General features: G+C 45.6%; 2 protein-coding genes across 2 annotated transcripts; one reads left to right on the plus strand and one right to left on the minus strand.

Annotated features, from left to right (window-relative positions):
- Positions 1-378: 378 nt before the first annotated feature.
- On the plus strand, positions 379-17389 carry LOC121273918 (zinc finger protein 850-like). The gene is made up of 3 exons (XM_041181043.1): positions 379-1590; positions 7810-8059; positions 14621-17389. Exons 1-3 carry the CDS (start codon positions 473-475, stop codon positions 15704-15706), a joined length of 2454 nt encoding a protein of 817 aa, XP_041036977.1. The 5' UTR covers positions 379-472; the 3' UTR covers positions 15707-17389.
- A 4438-nt stretch (positions 17390-21827) lies between these two features.
- Positions 21828-23541, minus strand: LOC121273919 (zinc finger protein 239-like). Its single transcript, XM_041181044.1, has 2 exons — positions 22567-23541; positions 21828-22120 (listed from the first exon to the last, which is right to left on the minus strand). The coding sequence occupies exons 1-2, from the start codon at positions 23189-23191 to the stop codon at positions 21828-21830; spliced, it is 918 nt and encodes a 305-aa protein (XP_041036978.1). The 5' UTR covers positions 23192-23541.
- Between the last annotated feature and the right edge of the window lie 1021 nt (positions 23542-24562).

Consider the following 24562-nt stretch of genomic DNA (forward strand, 5'->3'; position numbering starts at 1 on the left):
TTTAATTCCAGATTTTTATTGAATTCAAATTTCACCATCTGCCGTGGTAGCATTCAAACCCGGATCCTCAGAGCATTACTTGGGTCGCTGGATTACCAGTCCAGTGACAAAACCACTATGTCACCGCCTTCCCCTAGTGTTCTCATAGAGGCCAGAGTCTTGTGTAGCCCAGACTGGAGGCAGGTTCCCTTCCCTGAAGGACATTAATGAACCAGTTGGGTTTTTACAAAAAATCCGACAACTTTCATGGTAGTTTTTTCCTCGTTTTGGCCCCAAAAATTACCAGAATCATTAAGTTCAATTTCACAACCTGCCTTTGTGTTTCTATGCGTTCTCTCTCACTCCCTTTTTTCTGTTTTAAATCAATTTCACAGGGAGAATTTTTCAGTCAGGAAACTCAAACCAAACATCACATCAGAATCTGAGAGAGTCGCCCAATTTATTGAAACCTGAATATCATCGGATTTTGAACATGGAAGGAAAAAGCACCATTCACAGTGGAGAGAAACTGTGGAAATGTGGAGACTGTGAGGAGGGATTCAAATTTCCATCTGACCTGGAAACTCACCGACGCAGTCACACTGGAGAAAGGCCATTCACCTGCTCCGTATGTGGGAAGGGATTCACTCAGTCATCCAGTCTGCTGAGACACCAGCGAGTTCACAGAGGTGAGAGACCATTCACCTGCTTTGACTGTGGGAAGGGATTTGCTCAGTCATCTAACCTGCTGAGACATCAGCGAGTTCACACTGGGGAGAGACCATTTACTTGCTCCAAGTGTGGGAAAGGATTCGCTCGGTCATCTGACTTGCTGACGCACCAGCGAGTTCACACTGACGAGAGACCTTTTAAATGCTCAGACTGTGGGAAATGCTTTAAAAGTTCCCGGGACCTGATGCTCCATCAACGTGTTCACACGGACGAGAGACCATTCAGGTGCTTTCGTTGTGGGTCTGGATTCAGACAGTCATCTCAACTCACTGAGCACCAGCGAGTTCACACCGGGGAGAGGCCATTCACCTGCTCTGACTGTGGGAAGGGATTCGCTCAGTCATCCAACCTGCTGACACACCAGCGAGTCCACACTGGAGAGAAACCTTTCACCTGCTCTGACTGTGGGAAGGGATTCACTCAGTTATCCACCCTGCTGAATCACCAGAGTGTTCACACTGATAAGAGACCCTTCAAATGCCCAGAATGCAGAAAGTGCTATAAAAATTCCAGGGAGCTGATGTCCCATCAACGTGTTCACACTGATAAGAGACCTTTTAAATGCCTGGACTGCGGAAACTGTTTTAAAAGTTCTGGGGAATTGATGCGCCATCAACGTATTCACACTGACGAGAGACCATTCAGGTGCTCTCACTGTGGGACTGGGTTCAAGACATCATCTGATCTCACTGTACACCAGCGAGTTCACACAGGGGAGAAGCCGTTCACCTGTCCCAACTGTGGGAAGGGATTCACTCAGTCATCCACCCTACTGACACATCAGCGAGTTCACACTGGGGAGAGACCATTCATCTGCCCCAAGTGTGGAAAGAGATTCACACAGTCATCCAACCTGATGAGACACCAGCGAATTCACAAGTAACTAGAGTGATTGGATTTTGTTGGTAATCACAGAGGACTGAACAGTATTCATTGGGTCTGTTTCTACTGATGTTAATAATTTCCACCACAGTTACATGGGCTAATATTTTAGATAAAATTCAAAATAAATCAGCTTTGTGTTGAAAACATTGTGTTGAATCTTTCTAATATTTCTAACACAAGTTAATTACTTTTGAAGGCTTCTTCCACTCCCCGTCTCACCCATCCTCACCTTCCAACAAGTATGAGGAGATCATGGAATTTCTTTGTCACTAAGATTGAAACAATCCAATCAGCTGCCTCTGCTGTTTCCCTCCCTTAAACTAGTGCACTGGACCAAACTATCTCCAAAGTTCCTTCTTACCCGAGCCCTGAACTCACACCTTTCTCCAGTTTCTCTCCCTTCTCCCATCATGCCTTGTAGTCTATTCTAGAGCTTCTCGGCACGACCACCAATGGTGCAGTGATTGAAATGGGGGATGCACAGGGGGCCAGAATTAGAGGAGAGGGTTGTGGAGACGGAGGGTCTGTCTGTGCGTTAACCTTCAAATAGGTCACCTCTTTGTCTCCTCTGTTCCAAGGAAAACAACCCTAGCCTATCCAATCTCTCCTCATAGCTGCAATTTTCAAGCCCCTACAACGTTCTTATAAATCTCCTCTGCATTCTCTCCAGAGCAATTATGTCCTTCCTGTAATGTGGTGACCGGAACAGTACACAGAATCCCAGCTGTGGCTTAACCAGCATTGTATACAGCTCCATAATTACATCCCTGCTTTTGTATTCAATACCTCGCCCAATAAAGGAAAGCATTCCATATGCTTTCTTCACCACCTTGTCCACCTGTCCTACCACCTTCAAGGACCTGTGGACCTACACTCCAAGGTCTCTCACTTCCTCAACAGCAATCTGATAATGACCAGAGATGATCTGTTTTTAGTGAGATTGGTTGGGAGTAAAATATTGGCCAGGATACCGGGAAGAACTCCCTGCTATAATTAGCCATGATCTAGTTGAATGGCAGAGAAAGCTAAAGGGGCTGAATGGCCTACTCCTGCTCCTCTTTTCCTATTTTACATCACCTGAGAGGTTGGATAGGCCCTCAGTTTAGCACCTTAATATCTCTTTATGTGGCCTGTGGTCATCGCTCCTGTGAAACGTACAAACATACGAATTAGGAGCTGGAGTAGGCCATTGGGCCTCTTGAGCCTGCTCTGCCATTTGATAAAATCAGAGTTGATCTGATTGTAGCCTTAACTCTACTTTCTTGCTGACACGCGATACTGCTTGACTTCCTTGTCAATCAAGAATCTGTCCAATTCATCCTTAAAAATATTCAATAACCCAACATCCACTGCTCTCTGGGCAAGAGAGCTGCAGAGACTAACAACCCTCTGAGAAAAAACTCTCCTTGTTTCCTTAAATGGAAAACCCTTATTTTTAAACTGTGCCCCTAGTTCTTGTCATAGACTCTCTCCCATAAGGGGAAACATCCTTTCAGTATCCACTCCGTTCAATCCCCTCAGGATGTGATATATTTCAATAAGACCTCTGATTCTCCTCAAGCCAAAGAATACAGGTACAACCTATCCAACTTTTCCTTATAAGACAACACCTTCATCCCAGGAATCAGTCCAGTGCACCTCCTCTGAACTTCTCTGAATGCAATTATATTCTTTCTTTAGCAAGGAGACCAAAACTGTAAACTGTACTCCTGATGAGGTCTCACCAACATCCTGTAAACTACAGCAAAACATCCCTACTTTTCGATTCCATTCCCCTTGAATAAATGATAACATTCCATTTGTCTTCCTAATCACTAGCTGTACCTGCGTACTGACTTTGTGATTCATATATTAGGACACCCAGATCCCACTATACTGTGGAGTTCTGAAATCTCTCTCCATTTAAATAATATGCTGCTTTTCTATTCTTCCTGCCAAAGTGGACAAGTTCACATTTTCCCACATTGTACTCCATCTGCCAATTTTTTTCCTGCTCACTTAACCTATCTACATCCCTTTGCAGACTCCTTATGTCCTCTTCACTACTTACTTTCCTACCTATGTCATCAGCAAATTTAGCAACCAAATATTCAGTCCCTTTATCCAAGTCATTGATATAGATTGTAAATAGTTGAGACCCTAACATTGATCCCTGTGATGCTCCAATAGTTACATCTTGCCAACCCAGAAATGACCCATTTATCCCTTCTTTTTGCTTCCTGTTAGATAACTAATCCTCTGTCCATGCTAATGTTACCCCCTCACCATGAGCTCTTATTTTGCGTAATAACCTTTGATGTGGCACCTTATCAAATGCCAGTTAGAAATCCAAGTATATCACAGCTACAGGTTCCCCTTTATCCTTGTTGCTTGTTACTTCCCCAAAGAACTCTATTAAATTAGCCAAACACGATTTCCCTTTTACAAAACCGTGTTGACTCTGCCTGATGTCATTAAGATTTTCTAAGTGCCTTGCTATAACCTCCTTAATAATAGATCCTAGATTTTTTTCCCATGACAGATGTTAAGCTAACTGGTCTATGTTTTCCTGCTTTCTGTCTCACTCCTATCTTGATTGGAAGAGTTACACTTGCTATTTTCCAATCAGATGGGACCTTTCCAGAATCAAAGGAATTTTGGAAAATTATATCAAGTGCATCTAATATCTCCACAACCACTTCTTTTAAGACCCTAGGATGAAGTCCATCAGGTACTGTGAACTTGTCAGCCTTTTGTTCTAATAGTGTTCTCAGTCCCCTTTCCCTGGTGATTTTAAGTTCCTCCCTCCCTTTCACCTCTTGATTTACAAGTATTTTTAGGATGTTAGTTGTCTCTTTTGCAGTGAAGACAGACACAAAATTTGTTCAACACTTGCGCCATTTCCTTATTTTCCATTATTAATTCTCCAGACTCACTCCCTAGAGGACCAGCACTCATTTTAGTTACTCTTTTCCTTTTTCAAGACTTGTAGAAACTCTTACTAACTGTTATTATATCTCCAGCTGAATTCTTCTCAGAATCTAATTTCTCCCTCATTTTCTCAGTCATTGTTTGCTGCTTTTTAAATTTTGTATGACCTTATGACCTACTACTAATCTTCGCAGAATTGTAAGCTTTTTTTTTCCAATTTGTTATCTTTAACTTCTTTAGTTAGCCATGGACAGCAAATACTTCTCCGAAAGTCTTTCTTTCTCACCGGAATTTACCTTCGCTATGAAACATCTCCTTAAATGTCTGCCGCTGTATTTCTACTGACCTACCCTTAACCTAATTTCCCAGTTCACTTTCACCAGCCCCATCTTCGTACCCTTGTAATTGCCTTTATTGAAGTTTAAAACACTTGTCTTAGACACACTCTTGTCTCCGACAAACCAAATGCAAAATACAATCATGTTATGTTCGCTGCTACCTAGAGGCTCCTTTACTCTGAGTTCATAAATTAATCCTCTCCCATTTATTACACATTACCAAACACCTTGGGATGGTCTTCTCTGCGTGAAAAAATCTTTATGAACGTGACATCACAGACCACAGATGCGCCGAATAAAGCTAAACTAGGTGCTGCCTGCAGCCGGGAACCAAATACACGGGAACCGTCACAGAGCATGAAGTAAAGAGCAAGAGAGCCAATCAAAACCAGGATGAATGAATCCAATTGCAAAATGCCCAATGGCATGTGTGGGAATCTGTCCAGCTTCCATAAAATAATAATACAGAGAGTGGGGAGGGAGAACTGTTAGGCTGACCTTAATATCAGGGACATGTTGTGTGTCATTTCCATCTTCTGGTGTAATTGACACCAGACTTCAATGTAACAACTATTGAAAAGTAAACTAAATAATTGGGGAAATGTTTCTTTAAGTGACCCCAGTGGAAGGAACAATGATTTTGTCCTTCACCCTGTAAAAGTAATTTGAACCTTCCCCCATTGCACTAGTAAACCTACGCACAAGGGCCCTAGTCACACCTCTGCTGAAGTGCAATCCATCCATCTTGAACAGGTGCCTCATTCCTCAGAACTGATGTTGATGCCCATGAATCTGAAGCCCTCCTGCAGCAATTCTCCAGCTCCACATTAACCTGCCTTGATCTAGTACTCTGAGATATGATTCCATGATTGGCCAGCACTTGCTGCACAATCCTGAGTGTGCTTAACATCAGTCCAGCTTATAAATGGCTCATGAGGAGGCGGTGGCATAGTGTCACTGAACTGGTAATCCAGAGACCCAGGGAAATGCTCTGGGGACCCGGGTTTGAATCCCACCACGACAGATGGTGGATTTGAATTTAATAAATATCTGGAGTTAAAAAGCCATCTGGTTCGCTAATGTCCTTTAGGGAGGGAAATCTGCTGTCCTTACCTGATTTGGCCTACATGTGACTCGAGATCCACAGCAATGTGGGTGACTCTTAAAAAAAATGCACTCTGAACAAGGGCAATTAGGGATGGGCAACAAATGCTGGCCTAGCCACCCACACACCATGAACAAATAAAAAAAATTATGCTTGCTAGAAGTGAGATATATTTATACGCAGGGACCCCTTCTCTGCAACAAAGGAATATGTTCACGCCTGGTACCTTTTTTTGAATACCCAGCACCTTGGCCAGCCAGCCTTAAAACATTCACTTACTCCACCACAAATGCATAGAGGCAGCAGTGTGTACCATCTATGAGATGCACTGCAGCAACTCACCTAGGCTCCTTCCAAACCTGTGACCTGTACCACCTAGAAGGACAAGGGCAGCAGATGCAGGGGAACAGCACCACCTGGAAATTCCATTTCAAGCCACACACGTCATACTGACTTGGAATTATGTCATGGTTCCTTCGCTGTCACTGTCACTGGGTCAAAATCCTGGAAATCCTTCCCTAACAGCACTGAGCATGTACCTACACCACATGGAGTGAAGCAGTTCAAGAAGGCAACTCACCAACACCTCTCAAGGGTAATTATGGATGGGCAACACATGGTGGTCTTGCCAGCGATGCTCACATCTGGTGAAAGAATAAAAAATTTATAAAAACTGTAAATGCTGGAAAAACTCAGCAGGTCTGGCAGCATCTATGGAGAGAGAAATAGAAATAATGTTCCCAGCCCAAAATGACTCTTCTTCAGAATTATCAAAGGGGAATTCCTGCAGAAGGGAGTGCTTCAGATTCCTTGGATATCAAAGGGTTCTGAAGAAGAGTCATGTTGGACATGAAATGTTAACTCCATTTCTCTCTGCACAGATGCTGCCAGACCTGAGTTTTTCCGCCATTTTCTGCTTTTATTTCAGATTTCCAGCATTCTTGAAGGTGGATAAATCACCGGGGCCGGATGGATTGTATCTCTGGCTGTTGAAGGAAGCCAGGGAGGAAATAGCAGATGCTCTGAGGATCATTTTCCAATCCTCACTAGATATAGGCGAGTTCCCAGAGGATTGGATGGCTGTGAACATTATATATGTATAGGTACATCCACAGTGCTTCTAGGGAAGGAGTTCCAGGATTTTGACCCAGCAACAGTGAAGGAACAGCGATATATTTCCAAGTCAGGATAGTGAGTGGCTTGGAGGGGAACTTCCAGGTGGTGGTGCTCCCATGTGTCCACAGCCCTTGCTCTTCTAGATGGCAGAGGTTGTGGGTTTGGAAGGTGCTGTCAAAGGAGCCTTGGTGAGTTGCTGCAGTGCATCTCGCAGATGGAACACACTGCTGCTACTGTGCATCAGTGGTGGAAGGAGTGAATGATTAAGGTGGTGGATGGGGTGCCAATCAAGCAGGTTGATTTATTCTGGATGGTGTTGAGCTTCTTCAGTGTTGATAGAGCTGCACTCATCCAGGCAAATGGGAGTATTCCATCACACTCCTGACTTGTGCCTTGTAGATGGTGGACAGTCTTTGGGGAGTCACAAAGTGAGTTACTCGCACATGATTCCTAGCCTCTGACCTGCTCTTGTAGCCATAGTATTTATATGGATAGTCCAGTTCAGTTTCTGGTCAATTGCAACCCCCAGGATGTTGAGACTGGGGGATTCAACGATGGTAATGCCATTGAATGTCAAGGGCTGTTTTGTGCTGTGGTGGTGAACTCTGTGTTAAGCATAATATGGTGTGGCTGAGGGCCCTACTCTGTCATGGAGGCCTCTGCTCCATGTGCTGGAAATAAAGGCAGTGGGCTGAGAAGGTGCAGGATTCACTGGCCTCTGTTTGCTCTGGGCCCTCATCTCAGCCAGCTGAGCTTTCCGTTTCTTCACACCACTTCCAAGGCCCTTCCAAGCAGTCAGCCTCCAGAGGTCACAACTATTGGCAACTGTCTCCCCGTTGTCAGTGTCAATCTCCTCCACCTTCATATCCTCCTTGCAGTGGAGACCTGGATGTCCGGAGGATTGTTACCCAGTGGCCAGTTCACCTACAGAAGAGCTCTGGGTAAACAGCCATCATCTATCCGATGGACGTGGCTGAGCCAGCACTTTTACTTTGTAATGAGCGGCTGTTGATGGAATTAGTGTGTGCCAGGGCCTCCGAGTTGATGACTGTGAGGTGCTGAGGAAACGTGTTGAGATAGTGAAGGTGGAAACGGTTCAGCCTTTTCTCCTGCCCAGCGTATGTTGTGCAGGTCTCACCACTGTCGAGGAATGTGCTGAGGACGCGGGCTTGGCAGACTCACAGTTTGGTTCTCGGTCAGGTTGCTGTTGTTCCACATTCTCTTAAAAGTTTATCAATTTACACTTTTATATATATATCTATAATTAATAAATAATATATAAACATTTTAATTATTGTATTATTTTTGCCTGTGATGCCCCTCCCCCTCAGCCCCCTGTCCCAGAACAGCCCCAGTTTCCAGTCCCAGCTCTGCGCTGCCTCAGCTGCTCTCACCTGGGGACAGCGCCTCACAATCTGCATCAGCGCACCTGAGCTCCACACCACACCCCGCCCCCGCCACACCGCCATTGGTTGGAGGACCCACACCCAATCTGTCCTCCAGTTCCGCCCACCCTCTCCCTATTAGTTGGAGCACACATCAGTCACCGCCCCCTCCCCCGATTGTGATCAGCTGGTCTGCTCCACCCAGCTCCGCATCCGCTCCATTCGGTGTCCCATTAACCCTGGTTCAGCTCTCAGGTTTGTACTTTTTTTGATACTTCTCCTTGCCCACTTCTCCACCCCCACCCGACATCACCATCCCTGGGTGTGTCCATTCCCATGGAAGGACAGGCCCTGCAGAGGTGGCGGCACAGTGGTATACAGCCAAGAGGAAGTTGCCCTGAGAGCCCTCTACGTCGACTCCAGACCCCATGAAGTCTCATGGCATTAGGTCAAACATGGGCAAGAAAACCTCCTGCTGATTACCACGTAACACCCTCCCTCAGCTGATGAATGAGTGCTCCTCCATGTTGAACATCACTCTGTACTCTGGGTGAGGGACTTCAGTGTCCATCACTAAGAATGGCTCAGTAGTACCACTACTGACTCAGCTGACCGAGACCGAACTGACATAGCTGCTACACTGAGTCTGCGGCAGGTGGTGAGGGAACCAAGAAGAGGGAAGAACATACTTGACCTCATCCTCATCAACCTGCCTGCCACAGATGCAACTGTCCATGACAGTATCAGTAGGAGTGACCGCCACACAGACCTTATGGAGAAAAAGTCCCACCTTCACATTGATGAGATCCTCCACGGTGGCACTACCACCATGCTAAATGGGATAGATTTTGAACAGATCTAGCAACTCAACACTGGGCATCAATGAGGCACTGTGGGCCATCAGCAGCATCAGAATTGCACTCGAAAACAATCTGTAGCCCCATGGCCTGGCAAATCCCCCACTCTACTATTACCATCAAGCCAGGGGACCAACACTGGTTCAATGAAGAATGCAGGAGGGCATGCCAGGAGCAACACCAGGCATACCTAAAGATAAGGTTTCAACCTTTTGAAGCTATAACACAGGACTACTTGTGTGCTAAACAGCATAAGCAGCAAGTGATAGACAGGGCTGAGCAATCCCACAACCAACGGACCAGATCCAAGCTCTGCTGTCCTGCCGCATCCAGTCATGAATGGTTGTGGACAATTAAACAACTTACTGGAGGAGGAGGCTTCACAAATATCCCCATCCTCAATGATGGAAGAGCTCCGCACATCAGTGCAAAAGATAAGGCTGAAACATTTTCTACAATCTTCAGCCAGAGGTGCCGAGTGGATGATCCATCTCGGGCTCCTCCGGAGGTCCCCAGCATCACAGATGCCAGTCTTCAGCCAATTGAATTCACTCCAAGTGCTGTCAAGAAGTGGCCGAAGGCACTGGATACTGCAAAGGCTATGGGCCCTGACAAAATTCTGGCAATAGTACTGAAGACTTGGTGCTCCAGAACTTGCCGCCCCTCTAGCCACTGACACATAGTATCAGCCGTGTATCTCCAAGAAGCACTGCAGGACACTCCTTCGACACCACCTTCCAAACCAATGACTATTACCATTTAGAAGGACAAGTGCAGCAGGCATATGGGAACACCATCACCTGGAAGGAGAGTCATACAGACTCGAAGCGTTAATTGTGTATTTATTCTCTCTGTAGATGCTGTTAGATCTGCTGAGTTTTTCCAGCATTTCCTGTTTTTGTTTCAGATTTCCAGCATCCACAGTATTTTGTTTTTACCACCTGGAAGTTGCCCTCCAAGTCACTCAACATCCTGTCGTTTTCCACCCATGGTTGTTGACAGGGCCCTCAACCGTATCTGGCCCATCTCCCGCGAATCCGCCCTGACGCCTTCTCCTCCCTCCCAGAAACATGATAGGGTCTCCCTTGTCCTCACTTATCACCCCACCAGCCTCCGCATTCAAAGGATCATCCTCTGCCATTTCCGCCAATTCCAGCATGATGCCACCACCAAACACATCTTCCCTTCACCCACCCCCCCCTATCGGCATTCTGTAGGGATCATTCCCTCTGGGACACCCTGGTCCACTCCGCCATCACCCCCTACTCCTCAACCCCCACCTATGACACCTCCCCATGCCCACGCAAAAGATGCAACACCTGTCCCTTCACTTTGTCTCTCCTCACCGTCCAAGGGCCCAAACACTCCTTTCAAGTGAAGCAGCATTTCACTTGCATTTCCCCCAACTTAGTCTACTGCATTCGTTTCTCCCAATGCGGTCTCCTCTACATTGGAGAGACCAAACGTAAACTGGGCAACCGCTTTGCAGAACACCTGCAGTCTGTCCGCAAGAATGACCCAAACCTCCCTGTCGCTTTCCATTTTAACACTCCACCCTGCTCTCTTGCCCACATGCCTGTCTTTGGCTTGCTGCATTGTTCCAGTGAAGCCCAACGCAAACTGGAGGAACAGCACCTCTTCTTCCGACTAGGCACTTTACAGCCTTCCGGACTGAATATTGAATTCAACAACTTTAGATCTTGAACTCCCTCCTTCATCCCCATCCCTTTTCTGTTTCTTCCCCCTTTTTGTTTTTTTTCCAATAATTTATAAAGATTTCTCTTTTCCCACCTATTTCCATTATTTTTAAATCATTTATGCCCCGCTAGTCTTTCCACCCCACCCCCACTAGAGCTGTACCTTTTGTGTCCTGCCATCCATTCTTAATTAGCACATTCGTTTAGATAATATCACCACCTTCAACACCTCTTTGTTCTTTTGTCTGTGACATCTTTTGATTATCTGCTCCTATCACTGCTTGCTTGTCCCTACAACCACACTATTGCTCCCGCCCCCAACGTCTCAACCACCACACCCCCCCTCCACATGCCCCACCTTAAACCAGATTATATTTCAACCCTCTCCTTATATTAGCTCAGTTCTGTGGAAGGGTCATGAGGACTCGAAACGTCAACTCTTTTTCTCCGCCGATGCTGCCAGACCTGCTGAGTTTTTCCAGGTAATTCTGTTTTTGTTTTGGATTTCCAGCATCCGCAGGTTTTTGTTTTTATCCTGTCGCTGGGTCAAAATAAACGTGATAATCACTGCAGTGGGGAAATGAGTGTGAATTCCCCCCGGACAGAGGGGAACTGACCGTCCATCTCTAGCTCTAATTCCCAAACAGAAAATGCTGCCAAGAATCAGCAAGTCAGGCTGAGTCTGTGGCCGCTCTCAGCGTTTGTAACCGTCACAATACCCGGGTGATTGACGGCAGCTCCGGACCAATAGGAAGAGGGGCGGGATTGGAGGACCCAGCGAGGGCGGCTGGCCCTCCAACCAATCGGAGTGAATGAGGGGCGGGGCCGTCTGCGACTGGAACATGCGCAGTGCGGGTAATGGCGATGGGGAGACGGGTCCACTTTGGGTAAAGGGGTGGGGATGGCGGGGTGGAGGGAGCGATGGATCCCGCGGGTGGACGGAGAGGCTCCGGAAACATGTTGTGTAAACCGCAAACCCCGGAAATAAACTGACAGGTCCCCCTCCCCCGTTTGCACCGAGCGGGGCCGCAGCTCCCAGATCAATGAAGAGCCGGTTTGTAACAGGTTGGGCATTGGTTCCAGAGGTTGGTCCCTGGTCTCCAGTGTCGGTTCTTTATCATTGATTCATTGAATGGTTACAATACAGACAGAGGCCATTCAGTACATCGTGCCCGTGCTGTCTCTCTGCAGGAGCAAATCAGCTAATCCCACACCCCTGCCCTTTCACTAATATGACCAACAGCAGATATTACTCATCCCCAGTTACTTGTGGAGAAGATGATGTTTGACCTTCTTGAACCACTGCAGTCCATGTGGTGAAGATGCTCCCACAATGATGTGAGGTAAGGAGTTACAACGATGATGAAGGAACCGAGATATATGTTCAGATCAGCAACAATTTGTATTTATATAGTGCGATTCATGTAATAGACCTTTCCAAGGTGTTTCACAGGAGTTTTAGAAAGCAACATTTGACATGCAAGGAGATATGAGGGCAGATGGCCAAAGGCTTGGTCAAAGAGAAAGGTTTTAAGGTGATTCTTAAAGGAAGAAAGTGAGTTCGAGAAGTGGAGGGGTTTAGGGAGGAAATCCCACAGCTTATGGTCTTTGCAGCTGAAGATGTGGTCGCCAAAGATGGAACAATTAAAATCAGGAGAGCTCAGGATGTCAGAATTAGAAGAAGCACAGATATCTGGAAAGCTTGTGAGGTTGGAGGAGATTACAGAGTTATAGCGGGCAGTCACCATGATTGTAGAGTTATGGCTGGCAGTCACCATGGTTACAGAGTTATGGCGAGCAGTCACCCTGAAGGGATTTGAAAGCAAGGATGGGAAATTTAAAATTTTGGAGTTTCTTAACCTGGAGCCTTTGTAGGTTAGTGAGCACAGGGTCGAAGGGTGAACATTCGTGCCTCACAAGTGTCAGGCAATGACCATCACTAACAAGCATGAAGCTGACAATCTCCTTGTGACATTCAGTGGCATTATCATCGTTGAATCCCCCATTATCAATATCCTGGGGGTTACCATTGACCAGAAACTGAACTGGGCCAGCCATATAAATACTGGATCTACAAGGGCAGGTCAGAGGCTGGGAATTCTGTGGAGAGTAACTCGCCTCCTGACTCACCAAAGCCGATTCACCATCCACAAGGTACAAGCCAGGAATGTGATGGAATATTGGATTATCAGTTGCCTGGATGAGAACAGCTCCAACAACACTCAAAGCTCAATGCCATCCAGGACAAAGCATCTCACTTAACTGGCGCTCCAGTCACTTAAACATTCACTCCCTCCATCACTGATGCACAGCAGCAGCAGTGTGTACCATCTACAAGGTGCTCTTCAGCAACTCACCAAGGCTTCTTTGACAGCATCTTCCAAACCCACAACCAGTACTATCTACAAGGACAAGGGCAGCAGATAGATGGGAACACCACCAGCTGGAAGTACTCCTCCAAGTCACTCGCCATCCTGACTTGGAAATATATTGTTGTTCCTTCACTGTCACTGGGTCAAAATGCTGGAACTCCCTTCCTAGCAGCACCGTGGGTGTACCTGCACCACATGGACTGCAACGTGAGCTGCAGCTCCCCACCACCTTCTCAAGGGCAATTAGGGATGGGTGATAAATGCTGCCCTAGCCAGTGACACCCACATCCTGTAAAAGAAATTTTAAAAAAGGCAGAGGTGATGGGTGAACAAGACTTGGTGCGAATAAGCGCATGGGTAGCAGAGTTTTGGATGACCTCAAGATTACAGAGAGGATTAATGTGGGAGGCTGGCTGGGAGTGCGTTAGGATTGTTAAATCTCGATATAACAAATGAATGGTTGAGAATTTTAGCAGCAGATAAGCTGAGACTAGGGTGGAGTCAGACGATGTTTACAAGGTGGAAACAGGCGGTCTTGGGGATGTAACAGGTATGTAGTTGAAAGCTCGACTTGGTTTTAAAGATGACTCCATAGTTGTAAACAGTCTGATTCAGTCTCAGACAGTTGCCGGGGAGAGGGATGGAGTCATTGATTAGGGAGTGGAGTTTGTAATGGGGACTGAAGACAATGGCTTCAATCTTCCCAATATTTAAATGGAGGAAATTTCTGTTCATCCAGTACAGGATGTCAGACAAGTCAGGATGGTCTGTGACTTGGAGGGGAACTTGGAGGTGATGGTGTTCACATACACCTGCTACCCTGGTCCTCTGCTACTCTGGTCCTTCTAGGAGGTGGAGGTTGAGGGTTTAGGAGGTTCTGTATTTCTGGTCAAGTTGTCGATATAAAGAATCCCCCTCCTTTGCCTCCTGCCTCTCCCATCTCTTTCTCTCTCCCTTTCATCCCTCCCATAGAGGCCAGAGTTGTGTGTAGGTCCACACCCACACTTCTCTTCCCTGAAGGACATTAGTGAACCACTTGGGTTTTGATGACAATCCAGCAGTTTTCACGGTCACGTTTTCCTGGTGCTGGCCTCACAAATTGCCAGATTCAATCAGCTCAATTTCACAACCTGCCTTTGCGTTTTTTGTGGGTTCTTTCTCACTCTTTTTTTCCCTGTTTTCAATCAATTTGACAGGGTATTAGAAAGTGAGGATTTCCGAAATATCGCACCAGGATTTGATGGAGTTGCCCAATTTATCATGAGTATCATCAGAATTTGAACATGGAAGGAACAAGCACCATTCACAGTGGGGAGAAACTGTACATGTGTTCTGTATGTGGTCAAAGCTTCAACCAATCATCTGGTCTGTCAAAACATAAATGCAGTCTCAACAGGGAGAAACCGTGGAAATGTGGCGATTGTGGGAAGGGATTTAATTACCCATCAGAACTGGAAACTCATCAGCGAGTACACACTGGAGAGAGGCCGTTCACCTGCTCTGTATGTGGAATGGGGTTCACAAAGTCATCCACTCTGCTGACACACCAGCGAGTTCATACTGGGGAGAGGCCATTCACCTGCTCTGTATGTGGATTGGGATTCACTCAGTCATCCACTCTGTGGACACACCATCGAGTTCACACTAGGGAGAGACTGTTCACCTGCTCTGTGTGTGGAAAGGGATTCACTCACTCATACACCCTGCGGACACACCATCGAGTTCACACTAAGGAGAGACCGTTCACCTGCTGTGTGTGTGGGAGGGGATTCATTAATTCTTCCAACCTGATGACACACCAAAGAGTTCACACCAATGAGAGACCTTTTAAATGTCTGGACTGCGGGAAGTGTTATAAAAGTTCTCAGGAACTGATGTACCATCAACAAGTTCACACTGATGAGAGACCGTTCAGGTGCTCTGACTGTGGGACTGGGTTCAGACGATCATCTCACCTTGCTGTACACCAGCGCACTCACACTGGAGAGAGGCCATTCACCTGCTCTGAGTGCGGAGAGGAATTCACTCAGTCATACACCCTGCTGAGACACCAGCGAGTTCACACTGGGGAGAGGCCATTCACCTGCTCTGAGTGTGGGAAGTGTTTCACTCAGTCATCTGCATTGCTTAGACACCAGCGAGTTCACAGTGGGGTGAGGCTGTTCACCTGCTCCAATTGTGGGAAGGAATTCACTCAGTCATCCAACCTGCTGAGACACCAGCGAGTTCACACTGGGGAGAGGCCATTCACCTGCTCTGATTGTGGAAAGGGATTTACTCAATCATCTAACCTGCTGAGACACCAGCGAGCTCACAAGTTACAACAGTGATTGGATTTTGCTGTTAATCACATCGAGGACTGAACTATGTTCATTGGGTCTGTTAATAGACTCCACCCCACCCAAGTTATAGAGGCTAATATTCTGGACAAAGATCAAGTTTCTTTTCTTTGTGATAATCACACTGTGTCATGTCTTTTTAGTATCTCTGAAACAAGTTAGTTCCTTTTGAAGGGCTCTCCCTCTCCCCCGTCTCCTCTATCCACACCTCCAACAACAAGTGTTAGGTTCTCATGGAGTTTCTTTGTCATTAAGATTGAGACAATATGATCAGCTGCTTCCCTCCCTTTCATTAGCCCACTGGGTCATTCTGTCTTTAAACTTCCCCCTTGTCTGAACTCACATCTTTCTCTGGTTTCCCTCCTACCTCCCATCATACCCCCTCATTGCTCACCTTGTCCATGAGACCTGCCTTCTCCCTTTACTCTTTCCCCACTTAAAGCACTGATCACCCAACTTCCCTACGTTATCTGATATTGTTAATGGCTCTGTCTCTCTTCTGATACTGTCCCTCTCCCCTTTAAATTCACCCTCATCATCCACCCAAAAAACCTTTGACACCACTGTCTTTGCAAATATTACTACCCCATCTCCAATCTCCCTTTCCTCTCCAAAGTCCTTGAAGTTGGTGTTCCCCAAGGATCTATCCTTGGCCCCTCCTATTTCTCATCTGCAAGCTGCCACTAGGCGACATCATCCAAAAGCACCGTGTTAGTTTTCACATGTACACTGACAACGCCCAGCTCTACCTCACCACCATCCCTCTCCATTCCTCCACTGCTTATCAAACTGCTTAGCCGACATCCAGCACTGGATGAGTAGAAATTTCCTCCAATTAAAAATTGGGAAGACCAAAGCCATTGTCTTCAGTCACCACTACAAATTCCGTTCCCAAACTCCCGAATCCATCCCTCTCCCTGGGAACTGTCTGAGGCTGAACCACACTGTTCACAATCTTAGTCTCATAGCTGACCCCAAGATGAGCTACTGATCACATATCCACACCATCACTAATACCAGATATTTCAATCTCCATAACATCTCCTGTCTTCACCCCACCCCAGCTCATCTGCTGCTGAAACCCTCACCTATGTCCGTGTTACCTTTAGACTTGATGATTCCAATACATTTCTGATCAGCCTCTCACATTCACCCTGCCGCAACACGGAAATGTGAGATTATCCAAAACTCTGCTGCCCGTGTGCTTTCTCAGACCATGTCTCATTCACCCATCACCTCTGTGCTCACTGACCTACATTGGCTTTTGGTCAAGCAATGCCTTAACTTTAAAATTTACATCCTTGTTTTCAAATTCCTCCATTGCCCTGTCCCTCCCTATCTCTGTAATCTCCAGTTTCTCACATCCTGTGAGATATCTGCACCCTTCTCATTCTGGCCTCTTCAACATCCCTGATTTTAATTACTCCCCCAATGGTGCCTGTGCCCATGCATGAAACTCTGAAATTCCCTACTTAAACCTCTCTACCCCTCTAGCTCTCTCTCCTGATTAAAGATGCTTGTTAAAATCTGCTTCTCTAATCAGCTTTTGGACATCTGTTCAAATAAAGACCAATGTGACTCAATGTTAATTTTTTCTTTATGATAACTCCCCCAAAGCACTTTGGGATGTTTTATTACATTAACCATGTTATATAAATACAATTTGTTACTGTTTCACAATAGCCAGTTTGCACATGGTCAGATTCCACAAACAGCAATCGACAACAAAAACAGTGACCGATTAATCCAGTTTTTTGGTGTCAGTTAAAGCATGAATGTTGGTCCCACTGCACCAGGAGAACTCCCCTGTGGACAGTATGTGGGATTGTTGAGATCTCCTGAGCTGAGAGTGGAGCTGATTGAGCTGTTGGGTCTGCAGTGTACCTTGAAGAACCGCAGTCTGGGATCTTTACTCTTAATTCACTGACTCCCTGAAGTTGTTTGTGCAGTAAAATAGTTAATTTATCCAAATTTAATCTTTGGAGAAAAATCTACAACTTTAAATCAGCTGTAAAAGAGAAAGAAAATTCTTGTGTTCATTTAACACCTTTCACACCCTCAGAACATCCTAAAGTGATTCACAGTCAGAGATGCATTTTGGAAGGAAGAATGAGGAGATGCAGCTTAAACTAAATAGTACAATTTGAAACAGAGTGTGTAGCAACAAAATACTTGGGGTGAATGGACACGCTTCTTTCATTGTGATAAGGCAAGTTGATCAAGCTGTTTTAAAAAATGCTGATGGGATCCTCAGTTTATTAATGGAGGCATGGAGTACAAAAACAAGGAAGTTATCCTGAATCTTTATAAATCCCTGATTAATCCTCAGCTCAAATATTGTGTTCAATCCTGAGCACTGGGCGAGGGCCCCATTCAGCAAAAGGTATTCACATAGAACTAGATACAGATAAATCATATCACTGCTTACTGACATTTAGATTTTATTTACTGTTCCTGATACCTTGCACCTGCCATAATCTCAGGAGAGACCAGTAACTTGTTATTCAAAATAGAAGAAATCTGAAATCTCAGTTATTTATGGAAAGAACGAAGACTCAAGATTCCATAATTTAAACAGAAGAATTTTTACTGTACGAGAGTCAAGCAAAGCAAACACTGAACACTTTCATGGTTAATCATCTATACTCTAAAACACAAAGTCAACATTAGTTTAACATAAATTAAAAGGCAAATCATAGTCAATTATAAATGATAAATTACACATTAAATGGCAGATACAATTAAGACAGGTCTTATGATTTGACTTGGCAGTGCGTCTCGCTTATATGTCATCAGTCTTAGTCACAACTCAGAACACTGTCTTCCTCACAAGGAATTTCAGCTCCTCTTCTTCTAGGATGTAGCCTGATCTCCAGCCAACAGCAGCGCACAACCAACCTGAGTTCCACGGGCATGGTCTTCACCAAAAATGGCACACATCTGTGGAACCAACTCAACTCTGCCTACAACGGTCTGGATGGTGTCGATCCGCCAAGTAACAGAAACAGCTGCAGCAACTGTTCTTATTCTCAGCTTCTGTATCAAGTCTCCATCTTCTTCAGCCTGCCTGTACAGCACCACTGAACATCATCTACTACTGAGCTCTGAGGGCCCTCTGTGTCCTTTTATATGATTTTAACCAGGGTCAGTCTAGTTTCCTTAACAAGTGGGAGAATCAGTTCCTTTCTCAGTTTCCCTCTTCAATTAGGGTCTGTCTCAATAATTACAACCTCTGACCACAGATTCCAGAACACACCTCTTAGCTCGAACCATCACATCAACATGTGGAGCAAATGACTGGGCTGAGGCCTGTCTTGGATAAAAACATGAGGACCACTTGTCATCACAGAATCATAGAAATTTACAGCACAGAGGAGGCCATTCAGCCCATCATGTCTGTGCCACCTGAAAATGATCTCTCCAGTCTAATCCCACTTTCAAGCTCCTAATCCATAGCTCTGTAGTTTACAACTACACCTCCAGTGCATTTTGGAGTACTTTTTAAATGTGAGTTTTTCTGCCTCTACCACCCTTTCAGACAGTGAGTTCTAGACCCTCACCACCCTCTGGGTGAAAACATTCCTCAACTCCCTGTTAATCCTTCCACCAATGACTTTAAAAATCTGCCACCTGGTCATTGACATCTCTGTTAATGAAATAGGTTCTTCCTTTCCACTCTATCTGGGCCCCTGACTAGAACTGTACTCAGTACTCTAGCTGTGATCTAACTAGTGTTCTTTATAATTCTAGAATAACCGCTCTCTCATCTTCCATTGACGTCAATGTAATGGAAACTGACTGTTGGAATCTGTCAGCATTTCAAATATATTTACAAATAATTTGACTGTTTCTTACAGTTGGGATCTTTCTCTGTTCTGTCCACTCGAGGTGTTAGATAACAGACTTTCTCCTGTGAATGTTGAGCTGGAGTATTGGGCCGTGATGCGTTTCCTTGTTCATCTTGTTGACTCTAAATGTTGAATCTTGTGGTTTCAGACACCAGATAATCAAGCTCACAACAATAGATTGTCTTTTCCTGACTTTATTAACAGCACTGCAATCATACAGAGTATAGTTCCCCGATCCGGGGAACACGGGTAATGTTGGGGTAGGCTCCTCGTTGTTCGAGTGTGTCCAAGCTGTCAATGATTGCATCATTTTCTGTGGCTCCTCTCACGACTGAAGAGTCTGATGTGGGATCGACATGGATGCCCACAGAACTGACAGTTCATGTTGTTGTTGTTGGTGCCAGGGGAACTTCTGCAGCTGCTCCACCTCTGGTCTTCCTCTGGGCACATCGGATGTTGTGAGTCTGGAGCAGATGGTTCTTGAAACATGCTGAACCAAATTTCAGTGTTTGCCTCCACGTGGGCTGATCGGCTGCAGTGTTTTCCCCAGAGAGGTGTCTGCAATGCACAAGTTTGTAAGGATCTTTTTTAGGGTGTCCTTATACCGTTTGTACTGACCACCTTGATGTTGTTTACCCTGAGACAGTTCCCCATTGACGATCTGCTTGGGGATTCTGTCATTATCCATGTGGGGGACATGGCCTGGCCATCCAAGTGGAATTTTCTGGAGGGTGGTCTCCGTGCTGTTGAGCCCAGCACGATGGAGAACCTCTGGAAGGTACGGGGAGCTGGGATGTGTCCATGAGAGTAACCAAAGGTCTGAGAAGTGAAATAATCCAGAATTAGAAAGGAAAATGTAAGAAATAAGAGCTGAAGTAAATCATACAGACTCTAAAACCTGCTCTGACATTTAATCAGATCATGGCTGATCCTCAATCTCAACTCGACTTTCCCACTCAAACCTCATAACCCCTTGATTTCCTTCGAGTCCAAAAACCGGTCGATCTCAGCCTCTAACACAGGTGAACAAGTGAGCATCCACAATCCTCTGGAGTAGGGAATTCCAAAGATTGACAACCCTTTGAGTGAAGGAAGTTATTCCTTGTTTCAGTCTGAAAGGCCGGAGATGATGCCTCCTGGCTGTAGACTCTCAAGCCTGGGAAACAGCCTCTCAGAATCTTCCATTAAGCTGCAGAGAGTACAGTCCAGTCTACTCAATCTCTCATCATAGCACATCCCATCGCCCCAGGAATCAATCTAGTGAACAATCTCAGAACCTTCCATTAAACTGCAGAGTACAGTCCCAGTCTATTCAATCTCTCATCATAGCACAGCCCCATCATCCCAGGGATCAATCTAGTGAGCATTCTCAGAGCCTTCCATTAAACTATAGAGAGTATAGGCTCAGTCTACTCAATCTCTCATCAGAGCACAGCCCCATCACCCCAGGTATCAATCGAGTGAACATTCTCAGAGCCTTCCATTAAAATATAGAGTATAGGCCCAGTCCACTCAATCTCTTTTCATAGCACAGCCCCATTGTCCCAGGAATCAATTTACTGAACATTCATTACAATCCCTCCAAAGGAAGTGAATCCTTCATTAGGTAAGGAGGTCGAAATTATAAACAGTGCTCCAGATGTGGTATCACTAGAGCCCTGGACAATTGTAGCAAGACTTCCTACTCTGGTACTCCAATCCTCTTGGAATCAACACTAACATATCATTTATTTTCTAATTGCTTGCTGCACCTGTATGTTCATTTCCTTTGCTTCTTGTACAAGGAAACTCAAATCCTTCTGAACAACATTTAGTTTCTCGCCATTCAAGAAATATTCAGTTTCTCTCTGCTTCTTACTCAAGTGAATAACCTCACATTTTCCCATATTATACTCAATCTGCCACCTTCTTGCCTACTCATTCAACCTGTCCATGTCCCTTTGCAGACTCCTTATGTCCTCCTCACAGCTTACTTATCCACCTAGCTTGATATGATCAGCAAACTTGAACACATTGGGACTTGGTCCCCCTTGAAATAAGTCCTGAATATAGACTGCAAATACATGAAGCCCCAGTTACACTGCTCGTGCTGTTACAGAATAACAGCCCGCTGACCTCAACATGACGTTTATTCCTAATCTTTGTATTCTGACCTTTAACCAATCCTTTATCCATGCTAATATTCTACTCCCAACCCCATGAGCCTTGATCTTGTGCAACAACGTTTTATGTGGCACCTTATCAAATGACTTTTGAAGGTTCAATCATGCTATATTCCCTGGTTCCGCTTTATCTAACCGGCGAGTTACATCCTCAACAAATTCTATCAGCTTTATCAAACACGGTTCCCCTTTCATCAAACCATGTTCACTTTGTCTAATTAAATTGTCCTTTTCTAAGTGCAATGTTACCACTTCCTTCATAATAGATTCCAGTGCTTTCTTGATGACTGATGTCCAGCTAAATGGCTTGTGTTTCCCCGTATCCTCTCTCCTGCTTTTCTTGAATACTGGGATTACATTTTCCACCATCCAATCCATTGTTGCCATTCCAGAATCTGGGGAATTTTGGAAAATCACAAGCATCCAATATCGGTGCAGCCACCTCTTTCCGAATCCTGGAATGTAGGCAGTGAGATCCAGGGGTTTGTCAGCTTTCTATCCCATCAAGTTCCAAAAACAGAACAGTCGGTAACAGGAGCTCAATGACTTTCCTCTTATCCTGGAGAAATCAAGGGCTTGGCACACACAAAGGTGATTCATTGGACACCAAACCCCAGTTCAGGAAGCCAGAATTCTGTCAGAATGAACAGGGTTCAGTCCTGCATGTGACTATCAGCAGCAATATCAGCAGAATCAAACTCCTATAGTCCCTTATGGACTCGCTGGTGTCTCAGCAGGTGGGATGACTGAGTGAATCCCTTCCCACACTTGGAGCAAAGGAATGGCCTCTCCCCAGTGTGAACTTGCTGGTGTCTCTGCAGGGTGGATGAACGATTGAATCTCTTCCCACACGTGGAGCAGGTGAATGGTCTCTCCTCAGTGTGAACCTGCTGGTGGGTCAGATGCTGGGATGACGTAGTGAATCCCTTCCCACACATGGAGCAGACAAATGGTTTCTCTCCAGTGTGAACTCGCTTGTGTTCAGCAAGGTGGGATGAACAAGTGAATCCCTTCCCACACTCAGAGCAGGTGAACGGCCTCTCCCCCGTGTGCACACGTAGGTGTTCAGTGAAGTTGGATGAACACCTGAATCTCTTCCCACACTCAGGACAGGTGAATGGCCTCTCCCCCGTGTGCACACGTAGGTGCTTTGTGAGGTGAGATGAAGACGCAAGTCTCTTCTCACACTCGGAGCAGGTGAACGGTCTCTCCCCTGTGTGAAGTCCCTGATGTTGAATTAAACAGCCGGAGCTCCTAAAGCTTCTTCCACAGTCAGAACATTTAAAAGGTTTCTCCTCAGTGTGAATTCGCTGGTGTGACATGAGGCTGGATGGCTGAGTAAATCCCTTCCCACACACGGAGCAGATGAACGGTCTCTCCCCAGTGTGAGTGCGTCGATGAGTTTCTAGGTGGGATGGACAACTGAATCTCTTCCCACAGTCCCCACATTTCCATGGTTTCTCCATGCTGCAGGTGTCCCTGGGTCTCTCCAGGTTGGATGATCAGTTGAAGCCTCATCCACACACAGAACACGTGTACAGTTTCTCCCCGCTGTGAATCGTGTGATGTTTTTTCAGATTGTGTAACTGGTTAAAGCCCTTTCCACAGTCAGTTCACTGGAACACTCTCACTCAATTGTGTGTGTGTGTCTCGGTGCTTTTCCAGTCACAACGATGTTTGAAATCTTTTACCACAGACAGAACAGACATTTCTCCTTCCACATTCAAAGGTCGATGATATTCCAGTCCTGAGGAATTGAGTCAGATCTCAATATGAAGTTTGGTTTGAGTTTCCTGTCCGCAAATCCTCCTGTTCTTATTCCCTGTTAAAGGAGATTACACAATTCATCAATCACTCTAACTACAGGATGGAAATTCAGAACAGACAATCCCATTTTCTATTGAACATCTTTTCCTCTCTTGTTCTCCAATTGGCAGACACAGCTTTCAAAGTAAATCCTCATCCCATACAGGTTGATATATTTTTTTTATTCGTTCATGGGATGTGGGTATCACTGGCTAGGCCAGCATTTATTACCCATCCCCAACTGCCCCTGAGAAGGTGGCGGTGAGCTGTCTTCTTGAACGGCTGTAGTCCATATGCTGTAGGTACACCCACAGTGCACATTCTCCCTCCTCCCAGTATGATTGGATTGGATTTCAGCGCCACTGCCACCATATCTTTCCTCCATTCCCTTTTCTGCCTCTACTCTGGCTGGGTTCAATTCTCCAGCCCCTGAATACAGAATGAGAACAAAATCAATGAGTCAAACATTTTCTCTCCTGGTCACTGGGACCACAAAGACCCTCTAACTCTCCATTCCCACACCAAGGTGGCTGTGTATATCCTCTGCCATTTGCTAAACTACAATGGTGGCTGCTAACTTGGGCCTGACCCTGGGATAAAGCCCCAAAGTTGCAAACATGCGATTGTGGGTCTCAGGCCTAGGCCAGATGTTTCTGAAGCTTCCCGGCCAATGCACAGCTCCAATTCCTCCCACAATTTCCTACGGTCTCCTGAGCCACCTTTTCCACCCCAGTCCATCTCCACCAGCTGGTACGAGCATGCTCAGAGCACAACCCCATCCCATTTGGTGCACTGGGCTCCTGGAGTCATTGATAAGGGTATTTCTGCAGTCTTTTGTCGAATGCCTTATGGAAATCCAAGTATATGACATCTACTGGTTGCCCTTTATCCATCCTATCAGTTACATGCTCAAGAAAGCTAATATACTTTTCAAGTACAATTTTGCTTTGATAAAACCATGTTGACTGCCTGATCATACTAGTATTTCCTAAGTGCATAGGCAATTAAGTATCAGAGTAAAGAAGACTTAC

This window comes from Carcharodon carcharias, assembly GCF_017639515.1.
Source record: "Carcharodon carcharias isolate sCarCar2 chromosome 27 unlocalized genomic scaffold, sCarCar2.pri SUPER_27_unloc_28, whole genome shotgun sequence".
Lineage (NCBI taxonomy): Eukaryota > Metazoa > Chordata > Chondrichthyes > Lamniformes > Lamnidae > Carcharodon > Carcharodon carcharias.